At 43.3% G+C, this 18,641-nt stretch overlaps 1 protein-coding gene and 1 long non-coding RNA gene across 9 annotated transcripts in view; both read left to right on the top strand.

The window, feature by feature from the left end:
- Positions 1-1,392: 1,392 nt before the first annotated feature.
- LOC121841364 lies at positions 1,393-9,161 on the top strand. The gene is made up of 3 exons (XR_006080376.1): positions 1,393-1,906; positions 2,140-2,420; positions 8,681-9,161. It is a non-coding gene; the product is annotated as an uncharacterized LOC121841364 (long non-coding RNA).
- Positions 9,162-9,173: 12 nt separating this feature from the next.
- LOC112235685 (inhibitor of apoptosis protein-like) overlaps positions 9,174-18,641 on the top strand; it is a 73,952-nt gene continuing 64,484 nt past the window's right edge. For 7 of the 8 annotated variants that reach the window (XR_006080372.1, XR_006080371.1, XR_006080373.1 and 4 more), the window contains exons 1-2: positions 9,771-11,032; positions 13,410-13,524. Coding sequence is in view for 2 of the 8 variants with exons in the window: in XM_042309144.1 (XP_042165078.1) it covers positions 10,939-11,032; positions 13,410-13,524 (209 nt within the window). In the remaining 6 variants the exon portion in view is untranslated. Of the gene's footprint in view, positions 9,482-9,770; positions 11,033-13,409; positions 13,525-18,641 lie in introns of those variants that run through there. The other variant, XM_042309145.1, reaches the window with a different exon arrangement.

An 18,641-nucleotide genomic window follows, 5' to 3' on the forward strand; every position in this document is an offset into this window, starting at 1 on the left:
CTCCAGTTCTTGAGTACCCCCAACAGCCCAACTCCAGTCCTCCAGTATCCCCAACAGCCCAACTCCAGTCCTCCAGCACTGCCCATTGTCACAGTGGGAATCTGATACTGCTGCAGCATTGCTCATCTTCACAGTGGGAATCTGATGCTGCTGCAGCGTTGCTCATCTTCACAGTGGGAATCTGATGCTGTTGCAGCGTTGCTCATCTTCACAGTGGGAATCTGATGCTGCTGCAGCGTTGCTCATCTTCACAGTGGGAATCTGATACTGCTGCAGCATTGCTCATCTTCACAGTGGGAATCTGATGCTGCTGCAGCGTTGCTCATCTTCACAGTGGGAATCTGATGCTGTTGCAGCGTTGCTCATCTTCACAGTGGGAATCTGATGCTGCTGCAGCGTTGCTCATCTTCACAGTGGGAATCCGGTCGACATGGGTGTCTTGATAGAGGTCAGCTGGTGAACCTACAGCAGTACATAAACTAATGAAAAGCACTCCTGATATTAGAATAGCACTTCTTTAGGTCACCTATACCATTGGGGCACTTAATTGTTTGGTTGTGTTAAATTCATTCAGGTGTTTTAGTGTCATATAAAGATGAAATGTATTGTTGGGCTGGAACAATCAATAGACAACACAGCAGGTTGTCCTATCCCATTGAGGCCTTTGTCCTATTCTGTAATGTCCATACATGTTCCCTCTTATGAATAAAGTGCTCAACAAATGATCATTGGATTATCATATGATATATAATAACCACTGGAGTTTTTTGTGACAAGATTGTCCTCCAGGCTGTATGGACGTCACACTACCATTTGCGTCTCCCTTTTTCATGGTCATGGCTAGAAGGGATACAGTTTTTGTCAAATTTAGGTAATATTCTAGATTACATAGTTGCATTCAAGACACGGTGTTTTTTCTGATATGTTGTTAGTAGAGTAAGTGTAAGCTACCCTCGTATTAAAAATATATTTTGCTAATGTCTCGTCATATAACGCATATAACGTGTTGTAGAATTGCATCAAATGTTTACAAACGCCACGTTTCCTGTGCAAAGGAATGAAACGTCTCTGATATAGCCTATAAACCTCTGCCACTACGTGCTTATTAATAGCCTAAAATATGACTATCCAATCTACTCATCACATTAGGAATAGTAGCTAGGCTTACATTAGTCTGCAAATGCGATGATAGAGGCATGCAATCATTTGTTATATGCATTTTTATGGTGACAAAAAATGTCTTCCCCAAAACTCACTCGAATATAAACTATCTAGCTAATTTAGTGTTGTTAACACCTGGTAAGCATAACAGCTAAACTCGAAATCGAGCAGACTTGATTCAGCAGTGATGAAATGATCGTAGCAGACCCTGTACTGACAGCTGTCTGGGTTCAGGTCTTAACGGGCAGAAAGGTTTCTGCGCTTTTCTGACAGTTCTTCAGTCTTATCTCGGTGTTTCATGATAGCGGGGAATCTGTAAACATGTGTTTTCTCCGTTGTCTTTCTTCCCTTGTTAGAGCACACAGGGAATGACAGTAGTGAAGAATCAACTCGTTTTCGGCACCGTTATTATACAGTTTGGGGAAGCAACTCCGCTGCTGTCGGAAGAATTAATGCGCTGGTCTTCCAACATGGCGGCCAGGAGGCGTCGTGTGTTAACTGCGAGCACTCTATAGTTAATGTTCTATGTTTGAGCTGCTTTTGAAAGCTAAAGTCGAATTGAAAACATTATTGACATTGTTAAATTCCATTTTCATAATGGCAAGCTAGGAATGATGGTTTGGTTAGATAAACTAGCGAGTCTGTTTGGTTACCACGGCTCCTACTGTAGCTATCTATCCAACTTAAACCCATTTCGAGTGGTACATGAACCCATTTCTAGCGGATGTTGAACCCAGTTCTAGTGGTAAATGAACCCAGTTCTAGTGGTAAATGTGTTAAATTATAGCCATGGTATGTAAGGGCTAATCAACCAGGGGCTGCGTCCCATGACGCAGTAGCGGAGCGACTTTCCGCGGTGTTGATTTCTTTCCCATAGAGCCCCGAGTTGATTATCCCTTTTTTAGTGTTGGTATGAAATGGTCTATGTCATTGACATGGGATGGATATCTTCTCACATTGATGATTCTTTCATCATAGATAAGAAAAGACAGTGGAATGTCTAAACTATCATCAGATCGACCCGAACGGAAGTGGCAGCTGCGGTGTATTAGTTACGGAAACGTAAACGTCACCACAGAAGCGAACAGAGCAAAACGAGAGTTTCCATTGGACAAATTCAGGAAGGTCCATCCCTGTTTCGTATCCTGAATGTTATGCCACATAATTGGCGTAATGAAAACGCCCCTGAATATCCAAACAGCAGACATACAGTAGGGGACTTTTCCAGACCAGACTCGGCAGGGCAGACGTCTCTAAGGGTGAGTTGTAGCCTGGTAGAACAGGGCCTTTACGGTTGTATCGTTAGGCATACGACACAAGGGTTCTCCTTCTCTTTCTGACCTCTGTCTTGTTGTAATGTTTTCTAGCTACACGTTCAGGTGTCCGCTATGGATGACAACAGATGACGCAATTTACAGACACCATCTAACTAGCAACATTCGTTTTATTAAATGTGTCACCATCTCAGACAAAAAAAATTTAAAGCACCACATTTAAAAGGTCTAATTCCAGCAGCCCAGGAAGTTAAATCACGTAAATAAAATCGTTGCATAACGTAATATGGCCATACTACTGTTTTTTATGACTTGCGCCGTATCCTCTGCCATTTTGAGCCTAGCGGTTTGAGTTACGTAGTTTACGTTAACCCACTGTAACTAGCTGCCATTTCAGAAAAGTCAACATGATAGTGTGCATGTTGGCAAATTAACCCAACGGAGGTAACACTGTATATAAACGATAATTGAACATTTTCGCTGTGCATGTGTCCTTGTTTAGGACTGATCCATTTCCTCCTATTCAAAATCAGGAAGTGTTATTTATTTAACTTTTTAAATAGATTTTTTTATTTACAAATCAATACAAAAAGTACATGGGGAACACAAGTGTGTGTGTGTGAAGAATATACAAAGGACATTTTGTCACGGGGGTAAAATATCACATTGCACAGGGACCTCATACACACGTTTATAATTTTAACAGCTTTTTTTAGTTGCCAGAGTATTTAATTGTCTTAAAATAAATATTATTTTTGCAAGTTAATAAAAGGTGGTGTTTTGTAAATGTATATTTGTGAAACGAAATTTGGGCAAAAGAATAATATAATCAATTACATAATTGTTTCAACTTATTTCAATCGTAGGTAAAGAATCCAAGTAGTACATCTCTCCAAAATAGTGTAGAATATTAATAAATGTGTTCAAATATAAATCTACTAATGTCTTGCCACAGATTCCTTATATGAATACAATGCCCAAAAAATGCAACACTGTTTCTGGGTGGACATTACAAAAGGTACCATTTGAATATATGTTATTTTTTCTTCTTTTTCATATAGTGATTGGCAGGATAATATTTGTGAATAATTTAAAAAATAAACGTCCTTAATTTTGTTAACAAGTAGGAATGTGTGTAGCAACATCCAAACATTTTTCCAACAGATATTATCAATAAAAGTGTTCCAATAAGGCATGACATAAGGTATAGATACAACATCCTGTTGAAACAAGGTTCCTATAGCTCTCAAACAATTGCAATATCTTTAGGTGTTACAGGGATCTTGTAAAATGATAAGAATTCCTTATAATGAAGTAAAATACCCTCTGCATTTACCAATTGGCTCACCAATAGGATATTATTTCAGAACCAATATTCTAAAAACGAAGAGGTATTTTTATACAATATGTCACGATTATTCCATATATAATATCTGTGTGGAGAAAAATGATGCTTATAAATTAAGGACCATTACAAGAGAACCTGCCAATGAAAAACAAGGTTTCACTGGAACTTTGTCAATATTATTATTGCAAAACAATATGAAGTTGTTGAGAAGACATGATGAGGAATACAGTTCCACATAGAAGTGGGTCTGCTTAGGAATTGTTTTATCCAATTGATCTTGTAAGTATTTAAGGTAGTAAAGTCCAGAAAATTCAGCCCACCATTCTCATAAGTGTTCATTACAACAGTTTTTCTACTGTAATGGGTACGGTTTCTCCACAGAAAGACCAGATGCTTTTCAACTATCTCCTTGCTTATTTTACCTTCAAGATATAAAGATAGAGCGGCATATGCTAGTCTAGAGATACTCTCAGCCTTGGTTATTAGGACTCTAGACTTCTGATCCTTTGTAATGGTTATACCTAAATATGTAAGTTCTTCTTTCACTGGAATAACATAATTTGAGGGTGTCACACAATCTTCGACAGCCATGATTTCGATATGGCAATCTGACTATTAAATCGGCCGATTTAATCGGTATCTGCTTTTTTGGTCCTCCAATAATCGGTATCGGTGTTGAAAAATCATAATCTGTCGACCTCTAGAAGATACTGGAAGAAACGGGTGCAAAAGTATCTATATCCACAGTTAAACGAGTCTTACATCAACATAACCTGAATGGCCACTCAGCAATTTTAATTTTAATTTTTTTTAACCTTTTTATTTTACCAGGCAAGTCAGTTAAGAACAAATTCTTATTTTCAATGACGGCCTAGGAACAGTGGGTTAACTGCCTGTTCAGGGGCAGAACAACAGATTTGTACCTTGTCAGCTCGGGAATTTGAACTTGCAACCTTCCGGTTACTAGTCCAATGCTCTAACCACTAGGCTACCCTGCCGCCCGGAAGAAGCCACTGCTCCAAAACTGCCATAAAAAAGCCAGACTACGGTTTGCAACTGCACATGGGGACAAAGATTGTAATTTTTGGAGAAATGTCCTCTGGTCTGATGAAACAAAAATAGAACTGTTTGGCCATACTGACCATCGTTATGTTTGGAGGAAAAAGGGGGAGGCTTGCAAGCTGTAGAACACCATCACAACGTGAAGCACAGGGGTGGCAGCATCATGTTGTGGGGGTGCTTTGCTGCAGGAGGGACTGGTGCACTTCACAAAATAGGTGGCATCATGAGGAAGGACAATTATGTGGATATATTGAAGCAACCTCTCAAGACATCAGTCAGGAAGTTAAAGCTTGGTCGCAAATGGGTCTTCTAAATGGACAATGACCCCAAGCATACTTCCAAAGTTGTTGCAAAATGGCTTAAGCACAACAAAGTCAAGGTATTGGAGTGGCCATCACAAAGGCCTGACCTCAATTCTATAGAAAATTTGTGGGCGGAACTTAAAAAGCGTGTGTGAGCAAGGAGGCCTAGAAACTTGACTCAGTTACACCAGCTCTGTCAGGAGGAATGGGCCAAAATTCACCCAACTTATTGTGGGAAGCTTGTGGAAGGCTACCTGAAACGTTTGACCCAAGTTAAACAATTTAAAGGCAATGCTACCAAATACTAATTGAGTGTATGTAAACTTCTGACCAACTCGGAATGCGATGGAAGAAATAAAAGCTGAAATAAATAATTCTCTCTACTATTATTCTGACATTTCACATTCTTAAAATAAAGCGGTGATCCTAACTGACCTAAGATGGAATTTTTACTAGGGCTAAATGTCAGTAATTGTGAAGACAACTAGTTTAAATGTATTTGGCAAAGATGTAACTTCCAACTTCAACTGTATACATTATCCAGTCCGAGTGTAGAATATTACCACCAAAGGTATGTTTCATTGTAATGACCCTAGCAGAGCGTTCAGAGCCATGGGAAAGACAAATATCGTTGCCTCACTGTGACATCCCAGAAGTTGGCATCAGCAGAAATGGAGTGGGACTCCTTTAAAAAAATATATATGTATATATATATATATATATATATAATTAAAATCTGTTCAAAGTTGTTTTGCAAATAAAATAAGGCCTTCACATTTTTTTGTAACCCCCTAGCATTAAGAGAAACTATAGACAAAGACTAAACAACACCCTCTTTCATTAAGAGAAACTATAGACAAAGACTAAACAACACCCTCTTTCATTAAGAGAAACTATAGAATTTAACAAAACAACAAAGGTAATATCAAAGTATTAGCTGTAGAATGAGTCAAAAATGTAGGAGCAGTGAAAGTAAGCTTTAAGGAACCGAAATCTGCACCATTTTATATCAACTTAAAGTATAAACTCTCTAGTTTTTATCCAGCTCTTGAAATTCAACTCAACAGACAATTATGTTCAAGATCAAAGTGTTCTCTGCAGTAAGAGAGAATATAAACTCTCTTTAGTGTAATAAGGGACTATTATACAAATTCGAACGAAATATATATAAAGTGCATATGAAAAGTAATCTTAGTTACTGTATGCATACAAAATCATTAAATTAAACGCCGTCTTTGTGAATTTGTAAACAAAATAGGCTTTCTCCTGGTCTGGTCATATAAGAACAAACTAAGATGATTGAGGTACCTGAGTAGTCTGAAGAATAGTCACCCTAGGCTTGTTAGGTAGTCAGTACAAACGACAATGAGAATACCATGGCTGAAACCATCAATCTGTTCCTTCTGGTGAGATTTTAGGGAGGATTATGGATTTCTGAACTGTTTTTTTATTTTATTTAAAAAATATGTTTTTAGCCCCTTATTCTCCCCAATTTCGTGGTGTCCAATTGTTGTAGTAGCTACTATCTTGTCTCATCGCTACAACTCCCGTATGGGCTCGGGAGAGACGAAGGTTGAAAGTCATGCGTCCTCCAATACACAACCCAACCAAGCCGCACTGCTTCTTAACACAGCGCGCATCCAACCCGGAAGCCAGCCGCACCAATGTGTCGGAGGAAACACTGTGCACCTGGCAACCTTGTAGGACGGCTGGGATGTTAAGCATGTCCCAGTTTAGGTCACTTAACAGTACGAGCTCTGAAGATAGATGGGGGGCATTCAATTCATATATGGTGTCCAAGGCACAGCTGGGTGCAGAAGGTGGTCCATAGCATGCGGCAACGGTGAAGTAGATTTTTAGAAGTAGAAGCTCAAATTGTTTGGGCACAGACCTGGATAGTATGACAGAACTCTGCAGGCTGTCTCTGCAGTAGATTGCAACTCCGTCCCTTGGCAGTTCTAGCTTGTCGGAAAGTGTTGTAATTGGGGATGGAAATTTCAGGATTTTTGCCGGCCTTCCTAAGCCAGGATTCAGACACGGCTAGGACATCCGGGTTGGCAGAGTGTGCTAATGCAATGAGGAAAACAAAGTTAGGGAGGAGGCTTCTAATGTTAACATGCATGAAACCTGCATAACATGTTGTAGCCACCTCGGAGCTAAAGGCTTAAGAACGTCATCGGCCGACCAGTTGTGTTGGATACAGACAAGGGTATGGTAGGATGGCGGGGCTCCGTGTAGGCAGTAAAAGGGTCCAGGCCAATTGGCAAAATAGGTTTTGTAGCCCAAGAAATTGGCTGATGGTCCTCTTCAGCAAGCAGTCCGATATGCTCTAGACAGCTAGCGGGCCGCGGCTAGTAGGCTAGCGGATAGGCCTTCAGGGGACTTCGCGATGGCGGAGCCTGTTGACATCCCTCGGGCGGGTTATGTCGGTTGACCAGTCGTGGTAGAATCGGCGGGGCAGCTAGCTAGCTGTGATGATCCAGGTGAAAAGGTTCAGAGCTTGCAGTAGGAAACCAGAGATGGAGAAAGAGCAGTCCGGTATGTTCTGGGTCGAAACGCGCTGTGCAGACTGGAAGGAGTTGATCAGGCTAAGGTCAGCTGAGCCGCTAGCCGTGGCTAACTGACTATTAGCTAGTAGCTAGTCAGTTGGCTAGCTTCTGTTGGCGGTTCCGGTTCTAAAGTATTAAAATAGCAGATCCGTACCGCATTGGGTGAGGCGAGTTGCAGGAGAGTATGTTGAAATTGAGGTAAAAATATTTAAAAAATATATACAAAGGAAAAAGGAAGGGGGAAAAAATATGTAAACACGGGACAAGATGAAGACAAAGACGTCTGAACTGCTATGCCATCTTGGAAGTCAGCTGTAATGGAAACAGGAAGTTTCGGTACAATTGTATAAAAGCCTTTTATGCACAAATAGATGTGATGGTTACTGTATCGCTAACTAAATTTGGAGTTATGTGATGATATGTTGTGTGGTCCTCCCAGTATGACTCAGGAAATGATGCAGTTTATTAGGCAACAGGTGAAATAAATGATGAACTTCACAGGGTGGTGAATGTACCTTATTCTAGTGACGTGATGATCGATGTTTGACTGTTCTTGACAAATATAAATATTGTTCTTTAATCAATATTAATGTCATCATGTAGACTAACCTACCCGCACCTTATCTGTGAGCTGTTGGCTTGAGCGCACGTGTCCAGACCAGAGTAGACATATTTGCTATTTAGTTTGTGACAAAGCTATCAGGATTTAAGCAAAAGTACATTTGGTGTGCACTATGTAATCACTCCAAGCTTTTTAAAATATCCGCTTGAAGAACTGTCACCAATTGGAAACCTAGTTTATGATATCCATGTTGTTGAAGCTATACAGTATTTGTGTACATATAAAACAAGTTTATATTTTGGATTCTGATGAAGTATGATAGTTGAACTAAGCTCATGAGGCATCTATAAATTATGAATCAATGAGTATGTATCGTTCACTGCAGATTGCCCCTTTTAATGTGACTTTTCTCTCTCCTACAGGTGTCATCAGTGTCCGTGAAGGAGGACAACCTTTTATTCCCCTCAGACAGACATCTTTATTTCCTTATACCTGGTTAATCTCTTCTGTCATGGAGACCTAAAGTCCCCCAGGAGGGATGTTCCAATCGGGGGGAGAGGGCTGACCCGCCATGCCCAGGGGGGGTGTGTGTGTGTGTGTGTGTGTGTGGGGGGGGTGAGCGGGGGGTGAGCAGGTGAGCATGCGTTTTTGTTCATATACATCTTGTTTTACATTAACACCAAACCCCATATCTCAGCCCCATTACACACAGCCATGCGTTTAGAGTGGTGTCGGTTGGAGACTGGGAGAGACCAGGGTACAGGGAAGAAACCGTGAGAACAGGGGACAGAGATGTGTAGGGGAGACCAGGGGAGAGACGGTGAGACCAGGGGAGAGACGGTGAGACCAGGGGAGAGACGGTGAGACCAGGGGAGAGACGGTGAGACCAGGGGAGAGACGGTGAGACCACGGTGAGACCAGGGGAGAGACGGTGAGACCAGGGAGAGACGGTGAGACCAGGGGACAGAGATGTGTAAGGGAGAGACAGTGAGACCAGGGGAGAGACTGAGACCAGGGGACAGAGATGGTGAGACCAGGGGAGAGACTGTGAGACCAGGGGACAGAGATTGTGAGACCAGATTGGGACAGAGATTGTGAGACCAGGGGACAGAGATTGTGAGACCAGGGGACAGAGATTGTGAGACCAGGGGACAGAGATTGTGAGACCAGGGGACAGAGATTGTGAGACCAGGGGACAGAGACGGTGAGACCAGGGGACAGAGGTGTGTAATACGGAAACCAAAACCGGCTGCGAGCGTGCGCCATCGTGCTTAAATGTATTTTGTCCCCCCACACCAAACGCGATCACGACACGCAGGTTAAAATATTAAAACAAACTCTGAACCAATTACATTTAATTTGGGGACAGGTCGAAAAGCATTAAACATGTATGGCAATATAGCTAGCTAGCTTGAATTTGCTAGCTAATTTGTCCTATTTAGCTGGCTTGCTGTTGCTAGCTAATTTGTCCTGGGATATAAACACTGAGTTGTGCATTTCAGGTAAAATAAACAAGGTCCTCTACTCCGACAATTAATCTGAATCGTTTCTAGTCATCTCTTCCTTCCAGGCTTTTTCATCCTTGAATTTATATGGTGATTGGCATCTAAACTTTCATACTATTACTACGACGACCGGCAACAAAGTTCGTCTTTCAATCACCCACGTGGGTATAACCAATGAGGAGATGGCACGTGGGTACCTGTTTCTATAAACCAATAAGGAGATGGGAGAGGCAGGACTTGCAGTGCGATCTGCGTCAGAAATAGGAATGACTTCTATTTTAGCCCTTGGCAAAGCATACGCTGGTGAGCAGTGTGGGTGCAATATTTGAATAACATAGATTCCTACATTTATTTTGCAACGCTCGCGCACGCAATACGAGACGGTGAGACCAGGGGACAGAGGTGTGTAAGGGAGACCAGGCAACTGGAGAGACGGTGAAGACCAGGAGAGAGACGGTGACACCAGGGGTGAGACCAGGGGACAGGGAGGAAACGGTGCTTTAGTTCATGAGTGAGGCTCTAGCAGTCTGTGAAACTAGTCTACAGGGAAGAGGTGAATCGTTGTGGAGTCCATTAGGAGGGGACAGAGTGGTGTGGCCTACTCTGGTGGTATCAGACAGACGGTACTTTGTAGCTCTGTTAGTAGAGCTTGGTGCTTGCAACAATAGTGGGTTCGATCCCCGGGTGCACCCGTATATAAAATGTATGCATGCATAACTTTAAGTTTCTTCGGATAAAAGCGTTTGCTAAATGGCATTTGTTCTTCTATCACAAACACAGCACCATCTAATCATGTTCTGTTTCTCTGTAGCTTTGTATTCTTAGCAGAAAAGCCTGCTGGGACATGTTAGGCAAATCACTTTTTTCAGCTCACTTGTTCCAGTTTGTGTGTGTGTGTGTGTGTGTGTGTGTGTGTGTTTATTCCCCCTGCCCTGGGTTACTCATCCCTCTCTCCCTGAGGAGAATGGTCCTTCCTTTTATCTAATTCTAGAACTATATTAAGAATCCAGAACTTAATCTAAAAACTCAATCTAGAGGCTATATCTAGACTCTATAATCTGTATATCTAGACTCTATAATCCATATATCTAGACTCTCTAACTCATATATATATATATATATATATATATATGACTCTATAACCTGTATATCTAGCCTGTCTAACCGGTCTGTGAATGGACACCCTGGTTCAGCTCCAGAACAGCCCGTTCCTCATGGGTCTCTGCCGGAACGGAGCTCCAGTAGACCTGCAGTATGACAATTCTTCAGGTGCACAGACCTTAATATACACATGGTACACACCTTACACACGCCATGTACATGTTATACACATCCTGCAGTGTGGCAACTATTCAGGTACACCTTAAGACAGGTGAAAGAAGGATTTTTAAGCCTTGAGAAAGTTGAGACATGGATTGTGTATGTGCTCCATTCAGAAGGTGAACGGGCAAGACACAAGCTTTAATTGTCTTTGAACTTTGTATGGTAGTAGGTGCCGGGCTGCTGGGTTTTTCACGCTCAACAGTTTTCCCGTGTGTACCAAGAATGGTCCCCTGTGGACCGCTTTCGACACCTTGAAGACTCCATGCTCTGACAAATTGAGGCTGTTCTGAGGGCAAAAGAGGGTTGCAACTCAATATTATTAATTAATATTAGGAAGGGGTCCTTAATGTTTGGTATAGTCAGTGTATATACACACACACCTTAAATTTACACCTGATATGCGTTATATACACACACTTTACACCTGATACGTATTATATACACACACACACACACTTTATACCTGATACGTATTATATACACACACACACACTTTACACCTGATACGCATTATATACACACGCACACACACTTTATACCTGATACGTATTATATACACACACACACACACACACTTTATACCTGATACGTATTATATACACACACACACACACACACACTTTATACCTGATACGTATTATATACACACACACACACACTTTATACCTGATACGCATTATATACACACACACACACACACACTTTACACCTGATACGTATTATATACACACACACACACACTTTACACCTGATACGCATTATATACACGCACACACACACACACTTTACACCTGATACACATTATATACACACACACACACACACACACACACACTTTACACCTGATACGCATTATATACACACACTTTACACCTCATGCATTATACACACACACTTTACACCTCATACGCATTATACAGTGCATTCGGAAAGTATCCCGATCCCTTGTCTATAATTTAAAAAAATATATATTTATTTGAGATTTTTCAAAGTAGCCACCCTTTGCCTTGATGACAACTTTTCACACTCTTGGCATTCTCTCAACCAGCTTCATGAGGTAGATGGAATGGATTTCAATTAACAAGTGTGCCAAGTTGAAAGAACCTTTGTGGAATGTCGTTCCTTCTTCAGCCAATCGGTTGTGTTGTGGAAAGGTTGGGGTGTTATACAGAAGATAGCCTCATTTGGTAAAATACAAAGTCCATATTATGGCAAGAACTGCTCAGATAAGCAAAGAAACAACAGTCCATCATTACTTTAAGACATGAAGATCAGTCAATATGCAAAATGTCAAGAACTTTGAATGTTTCTTCAAGTGAAGTTCCAAAAACCATCAAGTGCTATGATGAAATTGGCTCTCATGAGGACCACCACAGGAACGGTGCAGAGGATAAGATCATTGGAGTTAACTCCACCTCAGGCCTTCATGGTTGAAATGCTGCAAAGAAACCACTACTGAAGGACACAAATAAGAAGAAGAAACTTGATTGGTTCCAACCGCCGTGTCTTTTGTGAGACGCAGAGTAGGTGAACGGATGATCTCCGCATGTGTGGTTCTCACTGTGAAGCATGGAGGAGGAGGTGTGATGGTGTGGGGTTGCTTTGCTGGTGACACTGTCTGTGATTTATTTTAGAATTCAATGCACACTTAACCAGCATGGCTACCACAGCATTCTGCAGCAATACGCCATCCCATCTGGTTTGGACTTAGTGGGACAATCATTTGCTTTTCAACAGGGCAATCACCCAACACACCTCCAGGCTTTGTAAGGGCTATTTGATCAAGAAGGAGAGTGATGGAGTGTTGCGTCAGATGACCTGTCCGCCACAATCCCCGACCTCATCCCAATTGAGATGGTTTGGGATGAGTCGGCCCACAGAGTGAAGGAAAAGCATCCAACAAGTGTTCAGCATATGTGGGAACTCCTTCAAGACTGTTGGAAAAGTATTCCAGGTGAAGCTGGTTGACAATGTCAAGAGTGGGCAAACCTGTTATCAAGGCAAAGGGTGGCTACTTTGAAGAATCTAAAATCTATTTTGATTTGTTTAACACTTTTTTTGGTTGATACATGATTCCATGTGTGTTATTTCATAGTTTTGATGTCTTCACTATTATTCTACAATAATAGAAAATAGTAAAATAAAGAAAAACCCTTGAATGAGTAGGTGTCCAAACTTTTGACTGATAAAAACACTTTACACACACTACCTCAAAGTAGTGTACACATTTAAAGCATTTTGCTCTCAAAGTATTGTTAGAAAGTGCAATAGTGATAATGTTGTTATTAATAACTTTACAATGGTAATGTTTTTTTCCCCTCAGAACTGTTCCGTATCTCCACCTTCGCCCGGTTTCCGTCATTGGGGGTAACGGAGCGCAGTCTGGCGAGGGCAGGATGGTTCTATACTGGGGTTGGAGACAGGGTGCAGTGTTTCAGGTGGGTGATGGTTCTATACTGGGGTTGGAGACAGGACGCAGTGTTTCAGGTGGGTGATGGTTCTATACTGGGGTTGGAGACAGGGTGCAGTGTTTCAGGTGGGTGATGGTTCTATACTGGGGTTGGAGACAGGGTGCAGTGTTTCAGGTGGGTGATGGTTCTATACTGGGGTTGGAGACAGGGTGCAGTGTTTCAGGTGGGTGATGGTTCTATACTGGGGTTGGAGACAGGGTGCAGTGTTTCAGGTGGGTGATGGTTCTATACTGGGGTTGGAGACAGGACGCAGTGTTTCAGGTGGGTGATGGTTCTATACTGGGGTTGGAGACAGGGTGCAGTGTTTCACATCAAATTGTATTTGTCACATGCACTGAATACAACAGGTGTAGACCTCACAGTGAAATGCTTACTTACAAGACCTTAACCAACAATGTAGTTTTAAGAACAATTTAAACAAATGGAAAATTACATGTTTTTTTTTAAATTAAAAGGTAGGTTCTATACTGGTGTTGAAATAGGTTCAATTAAGAAAAACTTAGCTAGCTTAGATAATTAGCTGGCTTTGATTTTGCAGAGATATGTTTATTTGGAGCATCTGATGACATAATGCTAATATTGTGATGAACATTTCTCTGGTCCCTACTGTTGCAGTCATGACATAAGTGGCGCTATGCTGTCAAATCCTCCCACGTACTTCAACCAGCTGTTTTTAGCAACTGGTAGTTTTTCATTTGGTTGGCATATTGGCAGGTTAGCATCTAACTACGCTGTTGAAACGCTGAAAGCTGAACGAGAGACCGTGGTTTATTGTTTCATAAAGCTGACAGTGTTTTTATATACTTTTTTGTTGGATCCTGCAGCTCTGTTGGACTTAATTGCTGTGAGCGCTGCTGTCTGTCCCGGGATCCTGCAGCTCTGTTGGGCTTAGTTGCTGTGAGCGCTGCTGTCTGTCCCGGGATCCTGCAGCTCTGTTGGGCTTAGTTGCTGTGAGCGCTGCTGTCTGTCCCGGGATCCTGCCAGATTCTGCACATGGAAGCCCAGCCTAGCCTATTTGGCTCGGCGGTCTCAACTGCAGGTTGCTGTTGAACGTTTCCAGCACTGCAGGAGCTGTTTGCTTTGTTCCAGGACAATGTGGACCGCGCTGACTTTCAATGTAGCAACTGCTTGCTTGTGGAGGATGACAGGGTGGCTAAGTGGCTACTCATAGCAAGCATGTAGCAAAGCTACACTAGCTACGGGGGAGTCCACCCGCCTACTTTTTCTTCCACCCCAGTAGCCGGATTCCACTCTGGTCTGGAAGTGTCGCCAGCGTGTCGGCTCTCCACAGCTGACTGGCCGGTGCTGAGCAGGGTTCCATCCCCGACGGGTTCTTCCCCTTCCCTGGAGAACGGCGCTGTCCTCGACCCAACCAACCAGCCATGGAGATGCGTCACTCGCAGTGGAAGTCGAAGAAAGTGTCCTCTGGCACCAGGGGTGTCCTTGGAGATGTTGAGCCCGGACCTGACACAGACCAGAAACGGCTTTGCCGCCCTGGGGGCTTCTCATTCAAGATCTGATCCGGAGGTACCTGCGTCTTCATCTTCGTCCTCTGTTCTGTCCCTCTCCGGTGGCTTCTACCTCGGGTTCAGATTCTCGGAGCTCCCACCCTCATCAGACCGTGAGGTTGCCTGAGAGACCTGTCGATTCAACATCACCAGCTGTCATCATAGGCAGCTCTATGGTGAGAAACATCTCGGTCTCCAAAGCAAAAACCCTGTTACCCATGAGCACGAGTACAGGACATAACAGGGCTGCTTCTGACTGTTCTACCCAGGAGCAGGAGTACAGGACATAACGAGGCTGCTTCAGACTGTTCTACCCAGGAGCAGGAGTACAGGACATAACGAGGCTGCTTCAGACTGTTCTACCCAGGAGCAGGAGTACAGGACATAACGAGGCTGCTTCAGACTGTTCTACCCAGGAGCAGGAGTACAGGACATAACGAGGCTGCTTCAGACTGTTCTACCCAGGAGCAGGAGTACAGGACATAACAAGGCTGTTTCAGACTGTATTACCACAGATGCCGGGAGCTGACACTGTCGTAGTCCATGTTGTGTCAAACGACATCAGGAGTCCTAGCTCGGAACATCTGGAAAATGGATTTTAAGCATTAAAATACTCCAAACAATGGCCTGTCATTTCAGGTCCAGTACCATCGCCGTTCAGGTGTGAACATTTCAGCTACTGGCTTTACACATCTGGCTGAAAGACTGTAGCTCTGCTGGAGTCACTTTTATTGATAACTTTGACACCTTCTGGAAACAGAAGATACTCTACAGGAATGACGGAGTCCATCCAAATCATCTTGGCTCCTGGCCTCTGTCCAAGCATTTTAAGGCTGCGTTGAAAAATCTAATGTTATTAGTCACATGTGCCGAATACAAATCAAATCAAATTTATTTGTCACATACACATGGTTAGCAGATGTTAATGCGAGTGTAGCGAAATGCTTGTGCTTCTAGTTCCGACAATGCAGTAATAACCAATGAGTAATCTAACCTAACAATTCCAAACTACTACCTTATACACACAAGTGTAAAGGGATAAAGAATATGTACATAAAGATATTTGAATGAGTGATGGTACAGAACGGCATAGGCAAGATGCAGTAGATGGTATCGAGTACGGTGTATATACACATGAGATGAGTAATGTAGGGTATATAAACATAAAGTGGCATAGTTTAAAGTTGCTAGTGATACATGTATTACATAAAGATGCAGTAGATGATAGAGTACAGTATATACATATACATATGAGATGAGTAATGTTGGGTATGTAAACATTATATTAAGTAGCATTGTTTAAAGTGGCTAGTGATATATTTTACATCAATTCCCATTATTAAAGTGGCTGGAGTTGAGTCAGTGTGTTGGCAGCAGCCACTCAATGTTAGTGGTGGCTGTTTAACAGTCTGATGGCCTTGAGATAGAAGCTGTTTTTCAGTCTCTCGGTCCCTGCTTTGATGCACCTGTACTGACCTCGCCTTCTGGATGATAGCGGGGTGAACAGGCAGTGGCTCGGGTGGTTGTTGTCCTTGATGATCTTTATGGCCTTCCTGTGACATCGGGTGGTGTAGGTGTCCTGCAGACTGCAGACCTCACTACCCTCTGAAGAGCCTTACGGTTGTGGGCGGAACAGTTGCCGTACCAGGTGGTGATACAGCCCGACAGGATGCTCTCGATTGTGCATCTGTAGAAGTTAGTGAGTGCTTTTGGTGACAAGTCGAATTTCTTCAGCCTCCTGAGGTTGAAGAGGCATTGCTGCTCCTTCTTCACGATGCTGTCTGTGTGGGTGGACCAATTCAGTTTGTCCGTGATGTGTACGCCGAAGAACTTAACTTACTACCCTCTCCACTACTGTCCCGTGGATATGGGGGTGCTCCCTCTGCTGTTTCCTGGAGTCTACAATCATCTCCTTTTGTTTTGTTGACGTTGAGTGTGAGGTTATTTTCCTGACACCACACTCCGAGGGCCCTCACCTCCTCCATGTAGGCCGTCTCGTCGTTGTTGGTAATCAAGCCTACCACTGTAGTATTGTCCGCAAACTTGATGATTGAGTTGGAGGCGTGCATGGCCACGCAGTCGTGGTTGAACAGGGAGTACAGGAGAGGGCTCAGAACACACCCTTGTGGGGCCCCAGTGTTGAGGATCAGCGGGGTGGAGCTGTTGTTACCTACCCTCACCACGTGGGGGCGGCCTGTCAGGAAGTCCAGTACCCAGTTACACAGGGTGGGGTCGAGACCCAGGGTCTCGAGCTTGATGACGAGTTTGGAGGCTACTATGGTGATAAATGCCGAGCTGTAGTCGATGAACAGCATTCTCACATAGGTATTCCTCTTGTCCAGATGGGTTAGGGCAGTGTGCAGTGTGGTTGCGATTGCGTCGTCTGTGGACCTATTTGGGCGGTAAGAAAATTGGAGTGGGTCTAGGGTGTCAGGTAGGGTGGAGGTGATATGGTCTTTGACTAGTCTCTCAAAGCACTTCATGATGACTGAAGTGAGTGCTATGGGGCGGTAGTCGTTTAGCTCAGTTACCTTAGCTTTCTTGGGAACAGGGAGAATGGTGGCCCTCTTGAAGCATGTGGGAACAGCAGCATGGGATAAGGATTGATTGAATATGTCCATAAACACACCAGCCAGCTGGTCTGCGCATGCTCTGAGGACGCGGCTGGGGATACCATCTGGGCCTGCAGCCTTGCGAGGGTTAACACGTTTAAATGTTTTACTCACGTCGGCTGCAGTGAAGGAGAGTACGCAGGTTTTGGTTGCGGGCTGTGTCAGTGGCACTGTATTGTCCTCAAAGCGGGCAAAAAAGGTATTTAGTCTGTCTGGGAGCAAGACATCCTGGTCCGTGACGGGGCTGGTTTTCTTTTTGTAATCCGTGATTGACTGTAGACCCTGCCAGACCCTGACTGTACACCCTGTATGTGTCTGAGCCATTGAATTGCGACTCTACTTTGTCTCTATACTGACGCTTAGCTTGTTTGATTGCCTTGCGGAGGGAATAGCTACACTGTTTGTATTCGGTCATGTTTCCGGTAACCTTGCCCTGGTTAAAAGCAGTGGTTCGCGCTTTCAGTTTCACGCGAATGCTGCCATCAATCCACGGTTTCTGGTTTGGGAATGTTTTAATCGTTACTATGGGAACGACACCATCAATGCACTTTCTGATGAACTCTCTCACCAAATCAGTGTATTCGTCAATGTTGTTGTTGTTGGAAGCAATGCGTAACATTTCCCAATCCACGTGATCGAAGCAGTCTTGAAGCGTGGAATCAGATTGGTCGGACCACCGTTGAACAGACCTGAGCGTGGGAGCTTCTTGTTTTAGTTTCTGTCTGTAGGCAGGGAGCAACAAAATGGAGTCGTGGTCAGCTTTTCTGAAAGGAGGGCGGCGGAGGGCCTTATATGCGTCGTGGAAGTTAGAATAGCAATGATCCAGGGTTTTACCAGCCCTGGTTGCGCAATCGATATGCTGATACAATTTAGGGAGTGTTGTTTTCAGATTAGCCTTGTTGAATTCCCCAGCTACAATGAATGCAGCCTCAGGATATGTGGTTTCCAGTTTGCAAAGAGTCAA

The sequence above is a fragment of the Oncorhynchus tshawytscha genome, linkage group LG30, assembly GCF_018296145.1.
Source record: "Oncorhynchus tshawytscha isolate Ot180627B linkage group LG30, Otsh_v2.0, whole genome shotgun sequence".
In the NCBI taxonomy this organism is placed as follows: Eukaryota; Metazoa; Chordata; class Actinopteri; order Salmoniformes; family Salmonidae; genus Oncorhynchus; species Oncorhynchus tshawytscha.